The sequence below is a fragment of the Phocoena sinus genome, chromosome 9, assembly GCF_008692025.1.
Source record: "Phocoena sinus isolate mPhoSin1 chromosome 9, mPhoSin1.pri, whole genome shotgun sequence".
NCBI lineage: Eukaryota > Metazoa > Chordata > Mammalia > Artiodactyla > Phocoenidae > Phocoena > Phocoena sinus.
The window spans coordinates 56,506,233-56,524,577 of NC_045771.1; the positions used below are offsets into that span (position 1 = coordinate 56,506,233).

Genomic DNA, 18,345 nt, shown 5'->3' on the forward strand with positions numbered 1-18,345 from the left:
AAACAGCTGGTCTTTTGGCGAGATAACTCTGTGAGGGTAGAGTCCTCGTCTGCAAGATGTAGTGCATATAGTATATACTGTGAACCAGTGACCATGGCTTTAATAGAAGGATCTGGGAACCAAAGTGCAAGGGAAAATGGCACTTCTCAGTTAATACCTAGTGACTCAAACATCTTTGCTCGCATTCCTTGTGATTCCGAGCTTTGCTGGTTTAGAGGGAAGCAAAGGTGGACTGCTTCTATGAGGGGAACATAGTGATGATTCCAATGGTTTGAAAGGGGAGGATTACAATATTGGCTGAGTGAATACAGAGTTGGTGCTATACAGTGGGGGATGGGAGAAGTATGACGGGAACCTTGTAATACTGAGTGTTCATGGTAAATTTAATGGAAGACATCTGCAGTCTTAGGCCACCAAAGGCGCAGACCGAAAAGAAGGTTTAGACCATCCCACTTAGTTAAGGCCTCTAATCCACTAAGGTGAGGGCTGAAGTCAGGGGAACATGGAATAAGTAATGGAAGAGAGAAATGAAACACATCAGCCATGGCCTCATGATTAATTGCAGAAAGGGCAATGGTTATAGCCTGTACATTTTTCTTTGCTGTCTTATGCATTTATTTGCATATTCTACTTAGCTTTCTCCTTTCCCTTTACCACATGACTATATATAGTTTGTGTTGATAGTGACTGACTTTACAATTTAGTTCATAGATCAGAGCACATCCAGATAAAGTCGTCATGGAGCTGGGGGAGGAGTGGACATCATTCAGGCTCCTGGCCTTGCGGCTGGATGTAGTATATTAGGGGGATGTCATCTCACTGCTGATTGAAGGAACAACTAAATTTATTTAAATTGTGTGTAAATTCCACATTTTCAGATAATCAGAACAGATAATTGAATCAGTAGATAGATAATTGGATATTTTATTTCCAAAACAGTCAAGAAGGTGCTAAGCATAAAGCTTGTCAAATGCAAGAAAGATGCTGAATATGCAACTGTCAGTGATTGTAAGAAATGTATTTAATTACATTCTCTTTTCTTCTTCAAAGGAGAAAAAATCAGTTATTCCATGTGGCCAATATTACTTCATTAAGGATTTAAATATATAGGTAATAAAATACAGAATCTCTTATAAGTATCCCAATTTATTCTAAAGTATTAATATCAAGTAACCCTGATCATTACATAAACACAGGTTTACCAATCTTTGATTTTACAGATTAACAAATTAAGTTAAATTAAAAAGAAATGTACAGACACCATTTTCACTGTTACAACACAGGGACAAACCACCACACACATAAACACACAAAAAAATCAGAAGTATATTTTATGCCAGAGTTACTTTCTGTCCAGGTCGAAACACTGTTCCACTTTGATTTTTTCTCTTCTTTGGATTTTGAAAGCTTTCATACCTTTTTAAAAAAAAAAAAAAAAAAAAAGTAACATTTAATACATGTAAATGCTAAACTTATAAAACAAAAAACAATGGTTTGTTTCCAAACACAATTTTTTAAGAAACAAAAGAGAAATAGCTGGAAAAAAATATTTGCAAGAAATTAAAGGAAGTTCTTACACGTAAATTTTTGAAAGTTGAACACTCTAATAGAAAAAGAGAACAAAGGGGATGAATAGACAAGTTAGAAAAGATAAAATACAAATGGCAGGGGCTTCCCTGGTGGTGCAGTGGTTGAGAGTCGGCCTGCTGATGCAGGGGACACGGTTCATGCCCTGGTCCGGGAGGATCCCACATGCCGCGGAGTGGCTGGGCCCGTGAGCCATGGCCACTGAGCCTGTGCGTCCGGGGCCTGTGCTCCGCTGCGGTATAGGCCACGGCAGTGAGAGGCCCGCGTACCAAAAAAAAAAAAAACCCAATGGCAATGATTAATATATAAAACATAACTTCTGTATTTTAACTGAAGAAATGTAAAATTTTAAGACGTAACTTTTTTTTTTTTTTTTTTGTGGTACACGGACACTCCGGACGTGCAGGCTCAGCGGCCATGGCTCACGGGCCCAGCCGCTCCATGGCATGTGGGATCCTCCCGGACCGGGGCACGAACCCATGTCCCCTGCATCTGTAGGCGGACTCTCAACCACTGCGCCACCAGGGAAGCCCAAGATATAATTTTTGTCCAATCAAATTGGCCAAGTTTAGAGAAATACTACAATATTTAACATTAGGGTGTGGTGAAGCTGGTACTATAATTATATTGCTGTTGCAAAATACATTGTATGGTATTTATGTAAGACAATTTGGCAATAGATTTCAAAAGCATTAAAAAATGTGAGTACACTGTGATGCAACAATTCTACCTCTACCCCAGTGAAATAAGTAAGGATATGTGCAAACATTTAGGTATAAGAATGTTCATTATCACATTGCCTATAGTGAAAACGTGGATGCAACTTAAATGTCCAAAAATTGGATGTTATGGTGTATCTATATTATAAAATGACAGTAAAAACAAAGTAGTATGGGGCTTCCCTGGTGGCGCAGTGGTTAAGAGTCCAGAAAGAGAGCTATTACCAGAGAGAACTTTTTTTTTAAATCTGTGTGGCAAACATCTGCTCTTCTCATCTGCTGTGAATTGCCTTCTTGCCCTCTGAAGCCCCAGGCCCCTATCCCTTTCCTTAGCTCAGGACAGTATATAAGCCTCAACTGGAGACTGCCTTTGAGTCTCATTCTTATGGGGTTCCTGTATGTACGAAATTAGTTTTTCACCTGGTAACATCTTATGTCAGTTAATTATTAGATCAGCCAAAGAACCTAGAAGGGAGGAAGGGAAAATTTTTCTATCCCTACAATTTGGTATGCATGGGGGGCTCCACTGGCTGGACACCACTTGCTCTGGGGCTGCAGGTGGGAGATCCTGGGACCTCTGACAAGAGCCAGCAGATGGTAAGCATCCTTACCACGTCAATCTCCTGGAAGTGGTGAGAGTCCATTTCTAAATTTAGCAGGAGAAAAATACTTGTGTAAACTAGTTCCTTAGGTATAGTGACTCTGGAAAAGATCTGTTCTGAGTACTTTTGTTTTCTATTGATCCAATTCCTCCATGGTTATTTTCTTCTTTTTTTTTTTTTGCGGTACATGGGCTTCTTACCATTGCGGCCTCTCCCGTTGCGGAGCACAGGCTCCAGATGCGCAGGCTCACCGGCCATGGCTCACGGGCCCAGCTGCTCTATGGCATGTGGGATCTTCCCGGACCAGGGCACGAACCCGTGTCCCCTGCATCAGCAGGCGGACTCTCAACCACTGCACCACCAGGGAAGCCCTATTGTTTTCTTTTGTCTCTAATTTTTGTGTCACTTTTCATAAGGAGGAAAACCATAGTGTAGAAATGCAGGCATAGGTCCTCTGAGCCTGTTGTTCCGGCCAGCCTCACAGACTGGTGACTTCACAGTTCTAATGGACCTGCATCTGTTTAGAAAAACTTTGCTGTGGGTCCCTTATATTTAAAAAATGGGTGAGGTTTCCCCTCGTCTTGTTCTGTCTTGAGAGCTTGGCTTCATGACCAGTGAAAATATTCTCTCTGGCTTAACCAGAGAGAAGCCAGCCAGAAGATGCAAGTATCAGCTTGTAACTGGTGGGCAGCCAAATAGACTCAGGATCTGAGACATGAAGTGACAAGCAGCATGTTTTTTTTTTTATATAGAGATCTTTATTGGAGTATAACTGCTTCACAATACTGTTAGTTTTTCTATTGTATAACAAAGTGAATCAGCCATATGCATACATATGTCCCCATATATCCTCCCTCTTGCGTCTCCCTCCCACCCTCCCTATCCCACCCCTCTAGGTGTTCACAAAGCACCCAGCTGATCTCCCTGTGCTATGCAGCTGCTTCCCACTAGCTATTTTACATTTGAAAGTGTATATATGTCCATGCTGCTCTCTCACTTTGTCCCAGCTTCCCCCTCCCCACCCCATGTCCTCAAGTCCATTCTCTATGTCTACGTCTTTATTCCTGCCCTGCCACTAGGTTCATCAGTACATTTTTTCTTTTTTAGATTCCATATATATGCACTGGCATACGGTATTTTTCTCTTTCTGACTTACTTCACTCTGTATGACAGTCTCCAGGTCCATCCACCTCACTACAAATAACTCAATTTCATTTCTTTTTATGGCTGAGTAATATTCCATTGTATATATGTGCCACATCTTCTTTATCCATTCATCTGTCGATGGACATTTAGGTTGCTTCCATGTCCTGGCTATTGTAAATAGTGCAACAAGCAGCATTCTCTTTGTCCAACTGTGCCAGTTCTTCGGAAGTTTGTCTTAAGGTGTCCCAGCCCATAAGGGGACTTTGTTGTCTCAACCTTCATTGTCTTTTTAGTGCTGGAAAAGTCCCATTCCAGTAACGCCTGCCCAGTGTCAGAGATGAGCAGGTCTGCGACTAGAGGAATCATGCATTCTGGTGGGAATTCCGTTTTCACTATACCATTCTTACTACCTGTGACAATGAAGGTTTTTGCTTTCTTTGGCTAATTCTGGGAGTAAACTTTGTGGATCTTGTGAAAGCTACATCTTTTGCACTCTTTTGGGACACTTCTTGTGTTCATGGTTAAGCCATAAAGAGGCTTATGGGTTTGAGTCACCATTAAGATTAATATAAGACCATATTTGTCAGTGGCCAGAGAATGGATCCTTTGAATTGGAAAAACTTCTGTTTTGGAGAAAGTGAGTGAGCTCTCATGCTAAACAACTGCATTTCCAGCAACAACTGTCTTTCCATCAACCGATGGAAAGACAAAATTATAAAGAGGACACAAAGGAGTACAACAGCCAGCCTTGGGGACTCCCTTAACAGGAAGAACAGAAATTAGACTCAAAAGAAAAATTAAAGTCCACATTCCATGTAAATCCCCCTTCTCAAAATCTGGCCCTGTCTACCTGTTTTAACTTCCCTTTCCTTACAAGATCTACAGAGAGCACTCTGGCCTGACTTCCAGGCAAGGGGTATACAGCTTACTTGTGTAGATGCCAAAAGCCAGGAAGTGAATTTAGGAGAATCACCCAGGATGGGTGGTAAGGCTAGCACTGCTGTCCTTTACAACTCCCCTGACTTTCCAGGGCCCTGTAATCAGGCTCTGCCACCTTGGGGCCTTGCTATGCAGCATCCTTTGTGTATGTAGCCTGGACCGCCACTGCAAAGAATTCATGTCCCATGGATGGGAGCAGATCCAGTGAATCATAAAGACCTCTTACCTGCACTTTCAGAACGTCCTACTGAATTTAGAGGAGTTAGAAAGATTAGTGGCCTTCGAGAACCCCACTCACAGGGACCCTGACTGGCTGCTAGCAGGTATTCTGCCCACCTGCGATTACAGTGCAGCCATCAGACAAGCCACATGGCACCCGGGAAAACCCCTCACAGGGTAAACAGATGACCAGAATTTCTTTCAGGTTCTTCTACAAATAATCAGGAAGTGGATCAGCTAGCTCAAGGGCAATGTTCAGGGGCTGAGAGAAGCAATAGTAGAGGCTTTTCCCCCTAAGGGGAATTGATCTAAGGTTGAATTATACATGCAGAAAAAAGGAAAGCATCTGAAGTCCTTTGAATGCTTTATCCAAAAATTTTAAAGGCATACTGCATTAAACCCTGAAGCTTCAGAACATAGGAATCTTTTCTTTAAAAAAGTTTATTGAAGTATAGTGGATTTACAATGTTGTATTAATTTCTTCTGTACAGCAAAATGACTCAGTTATACATATATATATTCGTTTTCATATTCTTTTCTATTACTGTTTGTCACAAAATATTGAATATAGTTCCCTGTGCTATACAGTAGGACCTTGTTTATCCATCCTATATAAAATAGTTTGCCTCTGCTAATCGCAAGCTCCCATCCCTTCTCTCCTCTACCCCGCCTTCCTCTTGGCAGTGACAGTTCTGTTCTCTATTATCTGTGAGTCTGTTTCTGTTTTGTAGATATGTTTATTTTGATTTGTATCGTATTTTATTTTATTTTTGCAGTACACGGGCCTCTCACTGTTGTGGCCTCTCACGTTGGGGAGCACAGGCTCCGGACGCGCAGGCTTAGCGGCCATGGCTCACGGGCCCAGCCTCTCCGCGGCATGTGGGATCCTCCCGGACCGGGGCACGAACCCATGTCCCCTGCATCAGCAGGCAGACTCTCAACCACTGCACCACCAGGGAAGCCCGATTTGTATCGTATTTTAGATGCCACATATAAGTGCTATCATATGGTATTTGTCTTTCTCTTTCTGACTTCGCTTAGTGTGATAATTTCTAGGTCCATCCATGTTGCTGCAAATGGCATTATTTCATTCTTTTTTATGGCTAAGTAATATATTCCATTGTATTTATATACCACAACTTCTTTATCCATTCATCTATCAATGAACATTTAGGTTGTTTCCATGTCTTGGCTATTGTAAATAGTGCTACTGTGAACATAGGGGTGCATGTAGCTTTTCAAATTATAGTTTTGTCCAGGTATATGCCCAGGAGTGGGATTGCTGGATGTGGCAACTCTATATTTAGTTTTCTGAAGAACCTCCATATTGTTTTCCATAGTGGCTGCACCAATTTAAATTCCCAGCAACAGTGTAAAAGGGTTCCCTTTTCTCCACACCCTCTCCAGCATTTGCTATTTGTAGACTTTTTGATGATGGCCATTCTGACTGCTGTGAGGTGGTACCTCTTTGTAGTTTTGTAATTAATGACATTGAGCATCTTTTCATGTGCCTATTGGCCATCTGTATGTCTTCTTTGCAGTAATGTCTATTTAGGTCTGTCCATTTTTCGATTGGGTTGTTTTTTTGTTATTGAGTTCTATGAGCTATTTGTATATTTTAGATACTAACCCCTTGTCTGTCACATCATTTGCAAATATTTTCTCCCACTCCATAGGTTGTGTTTTTGTTTTGTTTATGATTTCCTTTGCTGTGCAAAAGCTTGTAATTTTGATTAGGTCCCGTTTATTTTTGTTTTTATTTCTATTGCCTTGGGAGACTGACCTAAGAAAATATTGCTACAATTTATGTAGTAATATTTTTTGTCAGAGACTGTTTTCCTGTGCTCTCTTCTAGAGTTTTATGGTGTTATGTCTGATGTTTAAGTCTTTAAGCCATTTCGAGTTTATTTTTGTGCTTGGTGTGAGGGAGTGTTCTAACTTCATTGATTTACATGCAGCTGTCCAACTTTCCCAGCACCATTTGCTGAAGACACTGTCTTTTTTCTGTTTTATAGTCTTGCCTCCTTTGTCGAAGATTTAATTGACCATAGGTGTCTGGGTTTTTTCTGAGCTTTCTATTCTGTTCCATTGATCCATATGTCTGTTTTTGTGGCAGTACCACACTGTTTTGATTACTGTAGCTTTGTAGTATTGTCTGAAGTCTGGGAGGGTTATGCATCCTGCCTTGTTCTTTTTCCTCAAGATTGCTTTGGCAATTTAATGATTCCACATAAATTTCAGGATTATCTGTTCTAGTTCCGTGACAAATGTCATGGGTAATTTGATAGGGATCACATTAAACCTGTAGATTGCTTTGAGTAGTGTTGCCATTTTAACAATATTCATTTTTCCAATCCAAGAGAGTGGGATATCTTTCCATTTCTTTGAATCCTCTTTAATTTCCTTTACTAATGTTTTATAGTTCTCAGTATATGTCTTTCATCTACTTGGTCAGGTTTATTTCTAAGTATTTTACTTTTTGATGTGATTTTAAAAGGGATTGTTTATTTACATCCCTTTTCTGATATTTCATTGTTAGTGTAAAGAAATGCAACCAATTTCTGTATGTTAATTTTGTATTCTGCTACTTCGCTGAATTTGTTTATCAGTCCTAGTAGTTTTTGTCTGGAGTCTTTAGCGTTTTCTGTATATAGTATCATGTAATCTGTATATAATTTTACAGTTTCCCGACCAATTTGAATACCTTTTATTTTTCTTGTTTGATTGCTGTGGCCAGGACTTACAGTACTATGTTGAAGAGAAGTGAGAGTGGGCCTTAAGACGTTCCAGATTTCAGCAGGAAGGCTTTCAGCTTTTCACTGTTGAGTATTATATTGGCTTTGGGTTTGTCATAAGTAGTTTTTATTATGATGAGATATGTTCCCGCTATACCCACTTTCTTATGGGTTTTTATCATGAATGGACATTGAATTTTATCAAATGTTATCAGATTTTTTCTTCATCTATTGAGATAATCAGGTAGTTTCTGTCCTTTCTTTTGCTGATGTGGTATATCACAATGACTGATTTGCATATGCTGAACCATCCTTGTGACCCTGGGATGAATCCAAATTGGTTGTGGTGTATGACGTTTTTTATGTGTTGTTGGATTTGGTTTGCTAATGTTTTGTTGAGCATTTTTGTGTCTATATTCATCAAACATATGGGCCTGTAATTTTCTTTTTTGGTTATGTCTTTGTCTGGTTTTGGTATCAGGGTGATGGTGGTTTCATAGTGTCTTTAGGAGTGTTCCTTCCTCTTAAATCTTTTGGAAGAGTTTGAGAAAGATCAGTATAAGTTCTTTGCATGTTTGGTACAATTCCCCAGTGAAGCCATCTGATCCTGGACTCTTGTTTGTAGGAACGTTTTTTATTATTATTATTATTACATATTATATTTCATTTCTAGTGACTGGTCTGCTCAAGTTATCTGTTTCTTCTTGATTCAGTTTTGGTGTGATGTATGTTTCTAAAAATTTGTCCATTTCTTCTAGGTTGTCATGTTTGTTGGCATATAATTGTTCATAGTGTTCTCTTATTTTTTTTTTTTTTTTGTATTTCTGTGGTATCAGCTGTGATTTCTTCTCTTTCATTTCTTATTTTGTTTATTTGGGTCGTCTCTCTTTTCTTCTTGGTAAGCCTGGACAGAGGTTTGTCAATTTTGTTTACGCTTTCAAAGAACCAGCTCTTGGTCTTATTGATTTTTTTCTATTGTTTTTTAAAATCTCCATCTTATTTATTTCCCTTCTTATCTTTACTATCTCCTTCCTTCTGATGACTTTAGGTTTTGTTTGTTCTTTTTCTAATTCTTTTAGGTGGTGGGTTAAGTTGTTTATGTGAGATTTTTCTTGTTTCTTGCCTTTTGGGAGGTCTGAGGTCTTCTGCCAGTGTTCAGTAGGTGTTCTATAGGAGCAGTTCCACATGTAGATAGATGTATTTCTGATGTATCTGTGGGGAGGTAGGTGATCTCCGCATCTTACTCTTTAGCCATCTTGAAGCTGCCACCTCTCGTTTCTTAAAGAAGCCTGTATCGCTAAGAATGTCCCTCTAAGAACTGCTTTTGCTGAATCCCACTGGTTTTGTATGGTTGTGTTTTCTTGTCATTTGCCTCAAAGTATTTAATTTCTTCTTTGATTTCACTGCTGACCCATTGGTTTTTAGTAGCATATTGTTTATTCTGCATGTAATTTTTTTTTGTTTCTTTTTCTGTGGTTGACTTCTAGTTTCATGCCATTATGATCAGAAAAGACGCTTGAAGTAATTTCTGTATTCTTAAATTTGTTGAGACTTGTTTTGTGCCCCAGTATGTGGTCATCCCTAGAGAATATTCTGTGTGCATTTAAAAAGAATGTGTATTTTTTTTTTTGTTATGTCCTGAAGATATCAACTAAGTCTAAATGTTCTATCATTTAGGGTCTCTGTTCCTTTATTGATATTTTGTCTCAAAGATCTGTCCACTGACGTGAGTGGGGTACTAAAGCCGCCTACTATTACTCTGTTCCTGTCAGTTTCTCCCTTTATATCTGTTAGTGTTTGTTTTATGTATTTGGGTGCTCCTATATTAGGTGCATATAGGCTGACAAGCGTAATATCCTCTCCTTGTATTGATCTTTTTATCATTAGTGTCCTTCCTTCTTTCTTTATAGCCTTGTTTTAAAGTCCATTTTGTCTGATGTGAGTATTGCGAACCGTTTCCTTGTCATTTCTGTTTGCGTGAAATAACTTTTTCCATCCCCTTACTTTCATTTGTATCATTTTTCTTAGATTCCACATAAAAGCAATATAATATGTCTTTCTGTCTTCACTCAGTATGACGATCTCTAGGTCCATCCATGTTGTTGCAAATGCCATTATTTCATTTTTTATGGCTGAGTAATATTCCATTGTATATATGTAACACTTCTTTATCCATCTGTCGATGGACATTTAGGTTGTTTCCATGTCTTGGCTATTGTAAATAGTGCTGCAATGGACATTGGGGTGCAGGTGCTCTTTCAGACCATGTTTTTCTCCAGATATATGCCCAGTAGTGGGATTACTGGGTCCTATGGTAGTTCTATTTATAGTTTGTTAAGGAACCTCCATACTGTTCTCCATAGTGGCTGTATCAATTTACATTCCCACCAACAGTGTGAGAGGGTTCCCTTTCCTCCACACACTCTCCAGCATTTGTTTGTAGATTTGCTGATGATAGCCATTTTGACTGGTGTTAGGTGATATCTCATTGTAGTTTTGATTTGCATTTCTGTAATAATTAGCGATGTTGAACATCTTTTCATGTGCCTCTTGGCCATCTCTTTGTCTTCACTGGAGAAATGTCTATTTAGGTCTTCTGCCCATTTTTTTTTTTTTTTTTTTCTGCCCATTTTTTGATTGTTGTTTGTTTTGATGATATTAAGCCATATGAGCTGTTAGTAAATTTTGGAGACTAATCCCTTGTTGGTCCCATTCTGTGGGTTGTCTTTTCATTTTGCTTATGGTTTCCTTTGCTTTGCAAAAGCTTTTGAGTTTAATTAGGTCCCACTTGTTTATTTTTGTTTTTATTTCCATTACTCTGGGAGACAGACTGAAAAAGATATTGCAGTGATTTATGTCAGAGTGTTTTCTGCCTATGTTTTCCTCTAAGAGATTTATAGTGTCTGGTCTTACATTTAGGTCTTTAATCCATTTTGAGTTTACTTTTGTGTATGGTGTTAGGGAGTGCTCTAATTTCATTCTTTTACATGTAGCTGTCCAGTTTTCCCAGCACCATTTATTGAAGAGACTGTCTTTCCTCCACCGTATAGTCTTGCCCCCTTTATAGTAGATTAATTGACCATAGGTGCATGGGTTTATTTCTGGGCTTTCTATCCTGTTCTGTTGATCTATATGTCTGTTTTAGTGCCAGTACCAAAATGTTTTGATGATTGTAGCTTTGTAGCAGAGTCTGAAGTCAGGGAGCCTGATTCTTCCAGCTTCATTTTTCTTAAGATTGCTTTGGTTATTCGGGGTCCTTTGTACCTCTGTACAAATTTTAAGACTTTTTGTTCTAGTTCTGAGAAAAAAGGCATCGGTAGTTTGATAGGGATTGCACTGAATCTGTAGATTGCCTTGGGTAGTAGAACGGTCATTTTGACAATATTGATTCTTCCAATCCAAGAACATGGTATATCTTCCCATCTGTTTGCTTCATCTTTGACTTCTTTCATCAGTGTTTTATAGTTTTCAGAGTAAAGGTCTTTTGTCTCCTTAGGTAGTTTTATTTCTAGGTATTTTATTCTTTTTGATGCGATGGTAAATGGGATTGTTTAACAACAAAAGATCAGAAATTCAATAGAGTATAGAAATGCAATATAGGGACTTCCCTGGTGGTGCAGTGGTTAAGAATCTGCCTGATAGTGCAGGGGACACGGGTTCAATCCTTGGTTCAGGAAATCCCACATGCCGTGGACCAATGAAGCCCATGAACCACAACTACTGAGCCTGTGTGCTAGAGCCTGCGAGCCACAACTACTGAGCCCGCATGCCACAATTACTGAAGCCCATGCACTTAGAGCCTGTGCTCCGCAACAAGAGAAGCCACTGCAATAAGAAGCCCGCACACCACAACAAAGAGTAGCCCCTGCTCGCCGCAATTAGAGAAAGCCAGCACACAGCAACAGAGACCCAACACAGCCATAAATAAAAAAATACATGCATACGTACAAAAAAAAATAAAAGAATCTGTCTTACAATGCAGGGGACACTATTTCAATTCCCGGTTGGGGAACTAAGATCCCACATGCCACAGGGCAACTAACCCATGTGCCACAACTTGAGAGCTCATATACCACAACTACAGAGCCTGTGCACCGTAACGGCCCACGCACCACAACTAGAGGGAAGACTGTGCACTGCAACGAAAGATCCCATGTGCCACAACTAAGACCTGACACAACCAAATAAATATAAAAAAAAAAATTGTAGTCACCCTTCTATTTAAAATTTTAAAAAAAGGAAATGCAACAGATTTCTGTGTATTAATTTTGTAACCTGCAAATTTACCAAATTCACTGATGGGCTCTAGTAGTTTTCTGGTAGTGCCTTTAGGATTTTCTATGTATAGTATCATGTCATCAACAAACAGTGACATTTTTACTTGTTCTTTTCCAATTTGGATTCCTTTTCTTTTTCTTCTCTGGTTGCTGTATATAGGACTTCCAAAACTATGATGAATAGAAGCAGTGAGAGTGGACATCCTTGTCTTGTTCCTGATCTTAGAGGAAATGCTTTCAGCTTTTCACTGTTGAGTATGATGTTTTGCTGTGGCTTTGTCATATATGGCCTTCATTATGTTGAGGTATGTTCCCTCTGTGCCCACTTTCTGTAGAGTTTTTATCATAAACGGGTGTTGAATTTTGTCAAAAGCTTTTTCTGCATCTACTGAGATGATCACACGGTTTTTACCTTTCAATGTGTTAATGTGGTGTATTACAGTGATTGATTTGCGGATATTGAAAAATCCTTGCACCCCTGGGATAAATCCCATTTGTTCATGGTGTGTCCTTTTAATGCATTGTTGGATTTGCTTGCTAATATTTTGTTGAGGATTTTTGTGTCTATGTTCATCAGCGATACTGGTCTGTAATTTTTTTTGTGGTCTCTGTATGGTTTTGGTATCAGGGTGATGGTGGCCTCATAGAATGAGTTTGAGAGTTTTCCTTCCTTTGCAATCTTTTGGAACAGTCTCAGAAGGATAGGTGTTAACTTCTCTCTAAATGATTGATAGAATTTGCCTGTGAAGCCATCTGGTCCTGGACTTCCACTTGTTTGGAGTTTTTTAATCACAGTTTCAATTTCATGACTTGTGATTGGTCTGTTTATATTTTCCATTTCTTCCTGTTTCAGTCTTGGGAGATTGTACCTTTCTAAGAATTTGTCCATTTCTTCCAGTTTGTCCATTTTATTGGCATACAGTTCCTTGTAGTAGTCTCTCATGATCCTTTGTATTTCTGTGTCCATTGTAACTTCTCCTTTTTCATTTCTAATTTTATTGATTTGAGTCCTCTTCTTTTTTTCTTGATGAGTCTGGCTAAAGGTTTATCAATTTTGTTTATCTTTTCAAAGAACCAGCTTTTAGTTTCATTGATCTTTGCTATTGTTTTCTTTCTATTTCATTTATTTCTGCTCTGATCTTTTATGATTTCTTTCCTTCTACTAACTTCAGGTTTTGTTTGTTCTTCTTTCTCTAGTTGCTTTAGGTGTAAGGTTAGGTTGTTTGTGATTTTTTTGTTTCCTGAGGTAAGACTGTATTGCTATAAACTTCCATCTTAGAACTGCCTTTGCTGCATCCCATAGGTTTTGGGTCATTGTGCTTTTGTCTGTAGGTATTTTTTGATTTCCTTCAGTGATCCATTGGTTGTTCATAGCTATTGTTTAGCCTCCACATGTTTTTTACATTGTACATTACATTTTCTTGTAATTGACTTCTAATTTCATAGTATTGTGGTCTGAAAAGATGCTTGATATGATTTCAGCTTTCTTAAATTTACAGAGGTTCACTTTGTGGCCCAGCACGTGGTCACTCCTGGAGAATGTTCCACGTGCACATGAGAAAAATGTGTATTCTGCTACTACTGAATGGAATGGTCTATAAGTATCAATTAAGTCCATCTGGTCTCATTTGTCATTTAAGGCCTGTGTTTCCTTATTGATTTTGTGTCTGGATGATCTGTCCATTGATGAAAGTGGGTTGTTAAAGTTCCCCACTATTACTGTGTTACTGTCAATTTCTCTCTTTATGGCTTTTAGTATTTGCCTTATATATTGAGGTGCTCCTACACTGGGTGCATATATGTTTACAATTGTTATATCTTTTTGGATTGACCCCTTGATCATTATGTCCTTCTTTGTCTCTTGCAACAGTCTTTATTTCATAGTTTATTTTGTTTGATATTAGTATTGCTGCTCCAGCTTTCTTTTGATTTCCATTTGCATGGAATACCTTTTTCCATTCCCTTACTTTCAGTTTGTATGTGTCCCTAGGGCTGAAGTGGGTCTCTTGTAGACAGCATATATATGGGTTTTGGTTTTGTATCCATTCAGTCAGTCTATGTCTTTTGGTTCAAGCATTTAATCCATTTACATTTAAGGCAATTAAAGATGTATGTTCCTATTGCCACTGTCTTGTTTTGGTTTGGTTTTCTATGTCTTTTTTCTTCCCTTCCTCTTTTGTTCTCTTGTGGTTTGATAACCATCTTTAGTGTTGTGTTTGGGTTGCTTTCTTTTTTGTGTGTGTATCTATTGTAGTTTTGGGGTTTGCTGTTCCCATGAGGTTTTGATATAGCAATATATATATGTACAAGGTTGTTTTACGTTGCTGGTCTCTTTCCTGCCTAGAGAAGTTTCTCTGTCAAATCTGAATGAGAGCCTTGCTTGGTAGAATGTTCTTGGTTGCAGGTTCTTCCCTTTCTTCACTTTAAATATATCGTGTCACTCCCTTCTGGCCTGCAGTTTCTGCTGAGAAATCAGCTGATAACCTTATGGGAGTTCCCTTGTATGCTATTTGTCATTTTTTCCTTGTTGCTTTTAATAGTTCTTCTTTCTCTTTAATTTTTTTCAATTTGATTACTATGTGTCTTGGCATGTTTCTCCTTAGGTTTATACTGCCTGGGACTCTCTGCGCTTCCTGGACCTGGATAACTGTTATCTTTCCCATGTTAGGGAATTTTTCAGCTATTGTCTCTTCAAATATTTTCTCAGGTCCTTTCTCTCTTCTCCTTCTGGGACCCCTAAATGCTAATATTGGTGCCTTTAATGTTGTCCCAGAGGTCTCTTTGGCTGTCTTAATTTCTTTTCATTCTTTATTCTGCTCTTTGGCAGTGATTTCCACTGTTCTGTCTTCCAGGTAACTTATCCATTCTTTTGTCTCATTTATTCTGCTATTGATTCCATCTAGTATATTTTTCATTTCAGTTATTATATTGTTCATCTTTGTTCTTCTAGGTCTCTGTTAAACATTTCTTGTACCTCCTCGATCCTTTTTTTTTTTTATTTTTTATTTTTGGCTGTATTGGGTCTTCGTTGCTGTGCACGGGCTTTCTCTAGTTGTGGCGAGCAGGGCCTACTCTTTGTTGCGGTGCGCCGGCTTCTCATTGCGGTGGCTTCTCTTGTAGAGCACAGGCTTTAGGCGTGCGGGCTTCAGTAGTTGTGGCTCGTGGGTTCAGTAGTTGTGGCTCATGGGCTCTAGAGCGCAGGCTGAGTGGTTGTGGCACACAGACTTAGTTGCTCCGCGGCATGTGGGATCCTCCCGAGCCAGGGCCTGAACCCATGTCCCTTGCATTGGCAGGCAGACTCTCAACCACTGCGCCACCAGGGAAGCCCCCTCCTCGATCCTTGCCTCCATTCTTTTTCCGAGATTTTGGATCATCTTCACTGTTATTATTCTGAATTCCTTTTCCGGTAGGTTGGCTATCTTCAGTTCACTTTGTTCTTCTGGGGTTTCATCTTGTTCCTTCATCTGGGACATATTCCTCTTCCATCTGATTTTGACTAACTCCCTGTGACTGTGGTTTCTGTTCCACAGGCTGCAGGATTTTAGTTCTTCTGCTGTCTGCCCTCTGGTGGTTGAGGCTGTCTAAGAGGTTTGTGCAGGCTTCCTGATGGGAGGGGCTGGTTCCTGCCCCTTGGTGAGTGGGACTGGGTTTTGTCCCTATGGTGGGTAGGGCTGTGCTCAGGGAGACTTTAATAAGCCCCTTGTCTGCTGATGGGTGGGGCTGTGTTCCCACCCTGTTGGTTGTTTGGCCTGAGGCATCCCAGCAGTGGAGCCTACAGGCTGTTATGGTGGGGCTAACAGTGGCCTCTGGGAGGGCTCAGACCGATGAGTACTTCCCAGAACTGCTGCTGCCAGTGTCTTTGTTCCCTCAGTGAGCCACAGCTGCCCCCCACCTCTGCAGGAGATCCTCCAATACTAGCAGGTAGGTCTGGCCCTGTCACTAAAAAAAGTAGGTCACTAGCAGGTAGGTCTGGCCCAGTCACTAAAAAAAGTAGGTCACTACTTTTTTTCCTGAGTCCTGGTACACACAAGACTGTGTGTGCCCTCCAAGAGTGGAGTTTGTTTCCCCTAGTCCTGTGGTAATCCTATGATCAAACCCTGCTGGCCTTCAAACCCAGATTCTCTGGGGACTCCTCCTCCTGTTGCCAGACCCCCCCATGCTAGGAAGCCTGACATGGGGCTCAAAACATTCACTCCTGTGGGGTAACTCCTTGGAATAACTGTTTTCCAATTTGTGGGTCACCCACTCATCAGGTATGGGATTTGATTTTATTGCAGTTGCACCCTTCCCACTGTCTCACTGTGGCTTCTTTGTCTCTGGATGTAGGGTATCCTTTTCAGTAAGTTCCAGCGTTTTTTTGTCAATGGTCGTTCACCAGTTGGTTGTGACTTTTGGTGTTTTCGTAGGAAGAGCGTGAGCTCACATCCTTCTACTTCATTGTCTTGAGCTAATCCTCCATCCCCTTACTTTCAATTCATGTGTGTCCTTTGCCCTAAAGTAGGTCTCTTGTAGGCAGCATGTTGTAGGCTCTTATAGTAATCTTTTGATTTCTATCATAATTAAAAATCCTCATGTAGTTGGATAGGTGGGCCAGCCCCTTGATTGCATTCAGGCTGCAACCCAGTTCTCTGAGGAAATAAAACAGACTGTCCTTATTTTACAAATTAGAGTCTGCAAAACCAGAAATGTGGCTCCAGAAACAATTCAAAAGTTCATCTCACTTTACCAATCCCCAGACCTCCCCTATTCATTTCAAAATGCTTGCAGATACTGTAAAAGATCAGGATGTTAGAAGAGAACTGTTTGAAAAAGATAGATAGGAAATTTTAAATAGTAGTTACCCTACACGTCTGATAATAAAGAAATATACCTTAAAACTTCTAGGAAAAGGAAACAATCAGCAAAACAGAGATAACCTACTGACTGGGAGAAAATATTTGCAAATGATATGACCAATAAGGGATTGACCAATAAGGGACTGATATCCAAAATATATAAAGTGTTCATACAAGTCAATATCAAAAAAACAAACAACCTGAGTAAAAAATGGGCAGAGGATCTGAATAGACATTTTTCCAAAGAAGACATACAGATGCCCAACAGACACAAGATAATCAACATCTCTAATTATCAGAGAAATGCAAATCAAAACCACATTGAGGTATCACCTCACACCTGTCAGAATGGCTATCATCAAAAAGATTATAAATAACAAATAATGGCAAGAATGTGGAGAAAAGGGGACTGTCCTACAGTATTGGTATAAATGAACGTTTGTGCAACCACTGTAGAAAACAGTATGCAACTCAGCAATCCCACTACTGGGCATATACCCTGAGAAAACCATAATTCAAAGAGTCATGTACCACAATGTTCACTGCAGCTCTATTTACAATAGCCAGGACATGGAAGCAACCTAAGTGTCCATCGACAGATGAATGGATAAAGATGTGGCACATATATACAATGGAATATTACTCAGCCATAAAAAGAAACGAAATTGAGTTATTTGTCATGAGGTGGATGGACCTAGAGTCTGTCATACAGAGTGAAGTCAGAAAGAGAAAAACAAATAGCGTATGCTAACACATATATATGGAATCAAAAAAAAATGCTTCTGAAGAACCTAGGGGCAGGACAGGAATAAAGACACAGATGTAGAGAATGAACTTGAGGACACAGGGAGGGGGAAGGGTAAGCTGGGACGAAGTGAGAGAATGGCATGGACATATATTATACACTACCAAATGTAAAATAGCTAGCTAGTGGGAAGCAGCCGCATAGCACAGGGAGATCAGCTCAGTGCTTTGTGACCACCTAGAAGGGTGGGATAGGAGGTTGGGAGGGAGATGCAAGAGGGAGGAGATATGGGGATATATGTATATGTATAGCTGATTCACTTTGTTATACAGCAGAAACTAATACACCATTGTAAAGCAATTATACTCCAATAAAGATGTTTAAAAAAAAAAAAAATGGAGGTGCCTCAAAAAACTAAAATTATTGAACTACCTTAAGATCCAGCAATTCCACTCCTGGGTATATATCCAAGGAAAACAAACAGTAATTCAAAAAGATAACATGCATCCTAATGTTCAAAGCAGCATTATTTAGAATTGCC

At 39.6% G+C, this 18,345-nt stretch overlaps 1 protein-coding gene across 3 annotated transcripts in view; it reads right to left on the bottom strand.

Moving 5' to 3' along the window:
- Window positions 1-997: 997 nt before the first annotated feature.
- PEX1 (peroxisomal biogenesis factor 1) overlaps window positions 998-18,345 on the bottom strand; it is a 72,315-nt gene continuing 54,967 nt past the window's right edge. For all 3 annotated transcript variants that reach the window (XM_032643018.1, XM_032643019.1, XM_032643022.1), the window contains one exon: window positions 998-1,416. In XM_032643018.1, coding sequence (XP_032498909.1) covers window positions 1,332-1,416 — 85 coding nt within the window. In that variant the 3' untranslated portion in view covers window positions 998-1,331. The remainder of the gene's footprint in view (window positions 1,417-18,345) is intronic.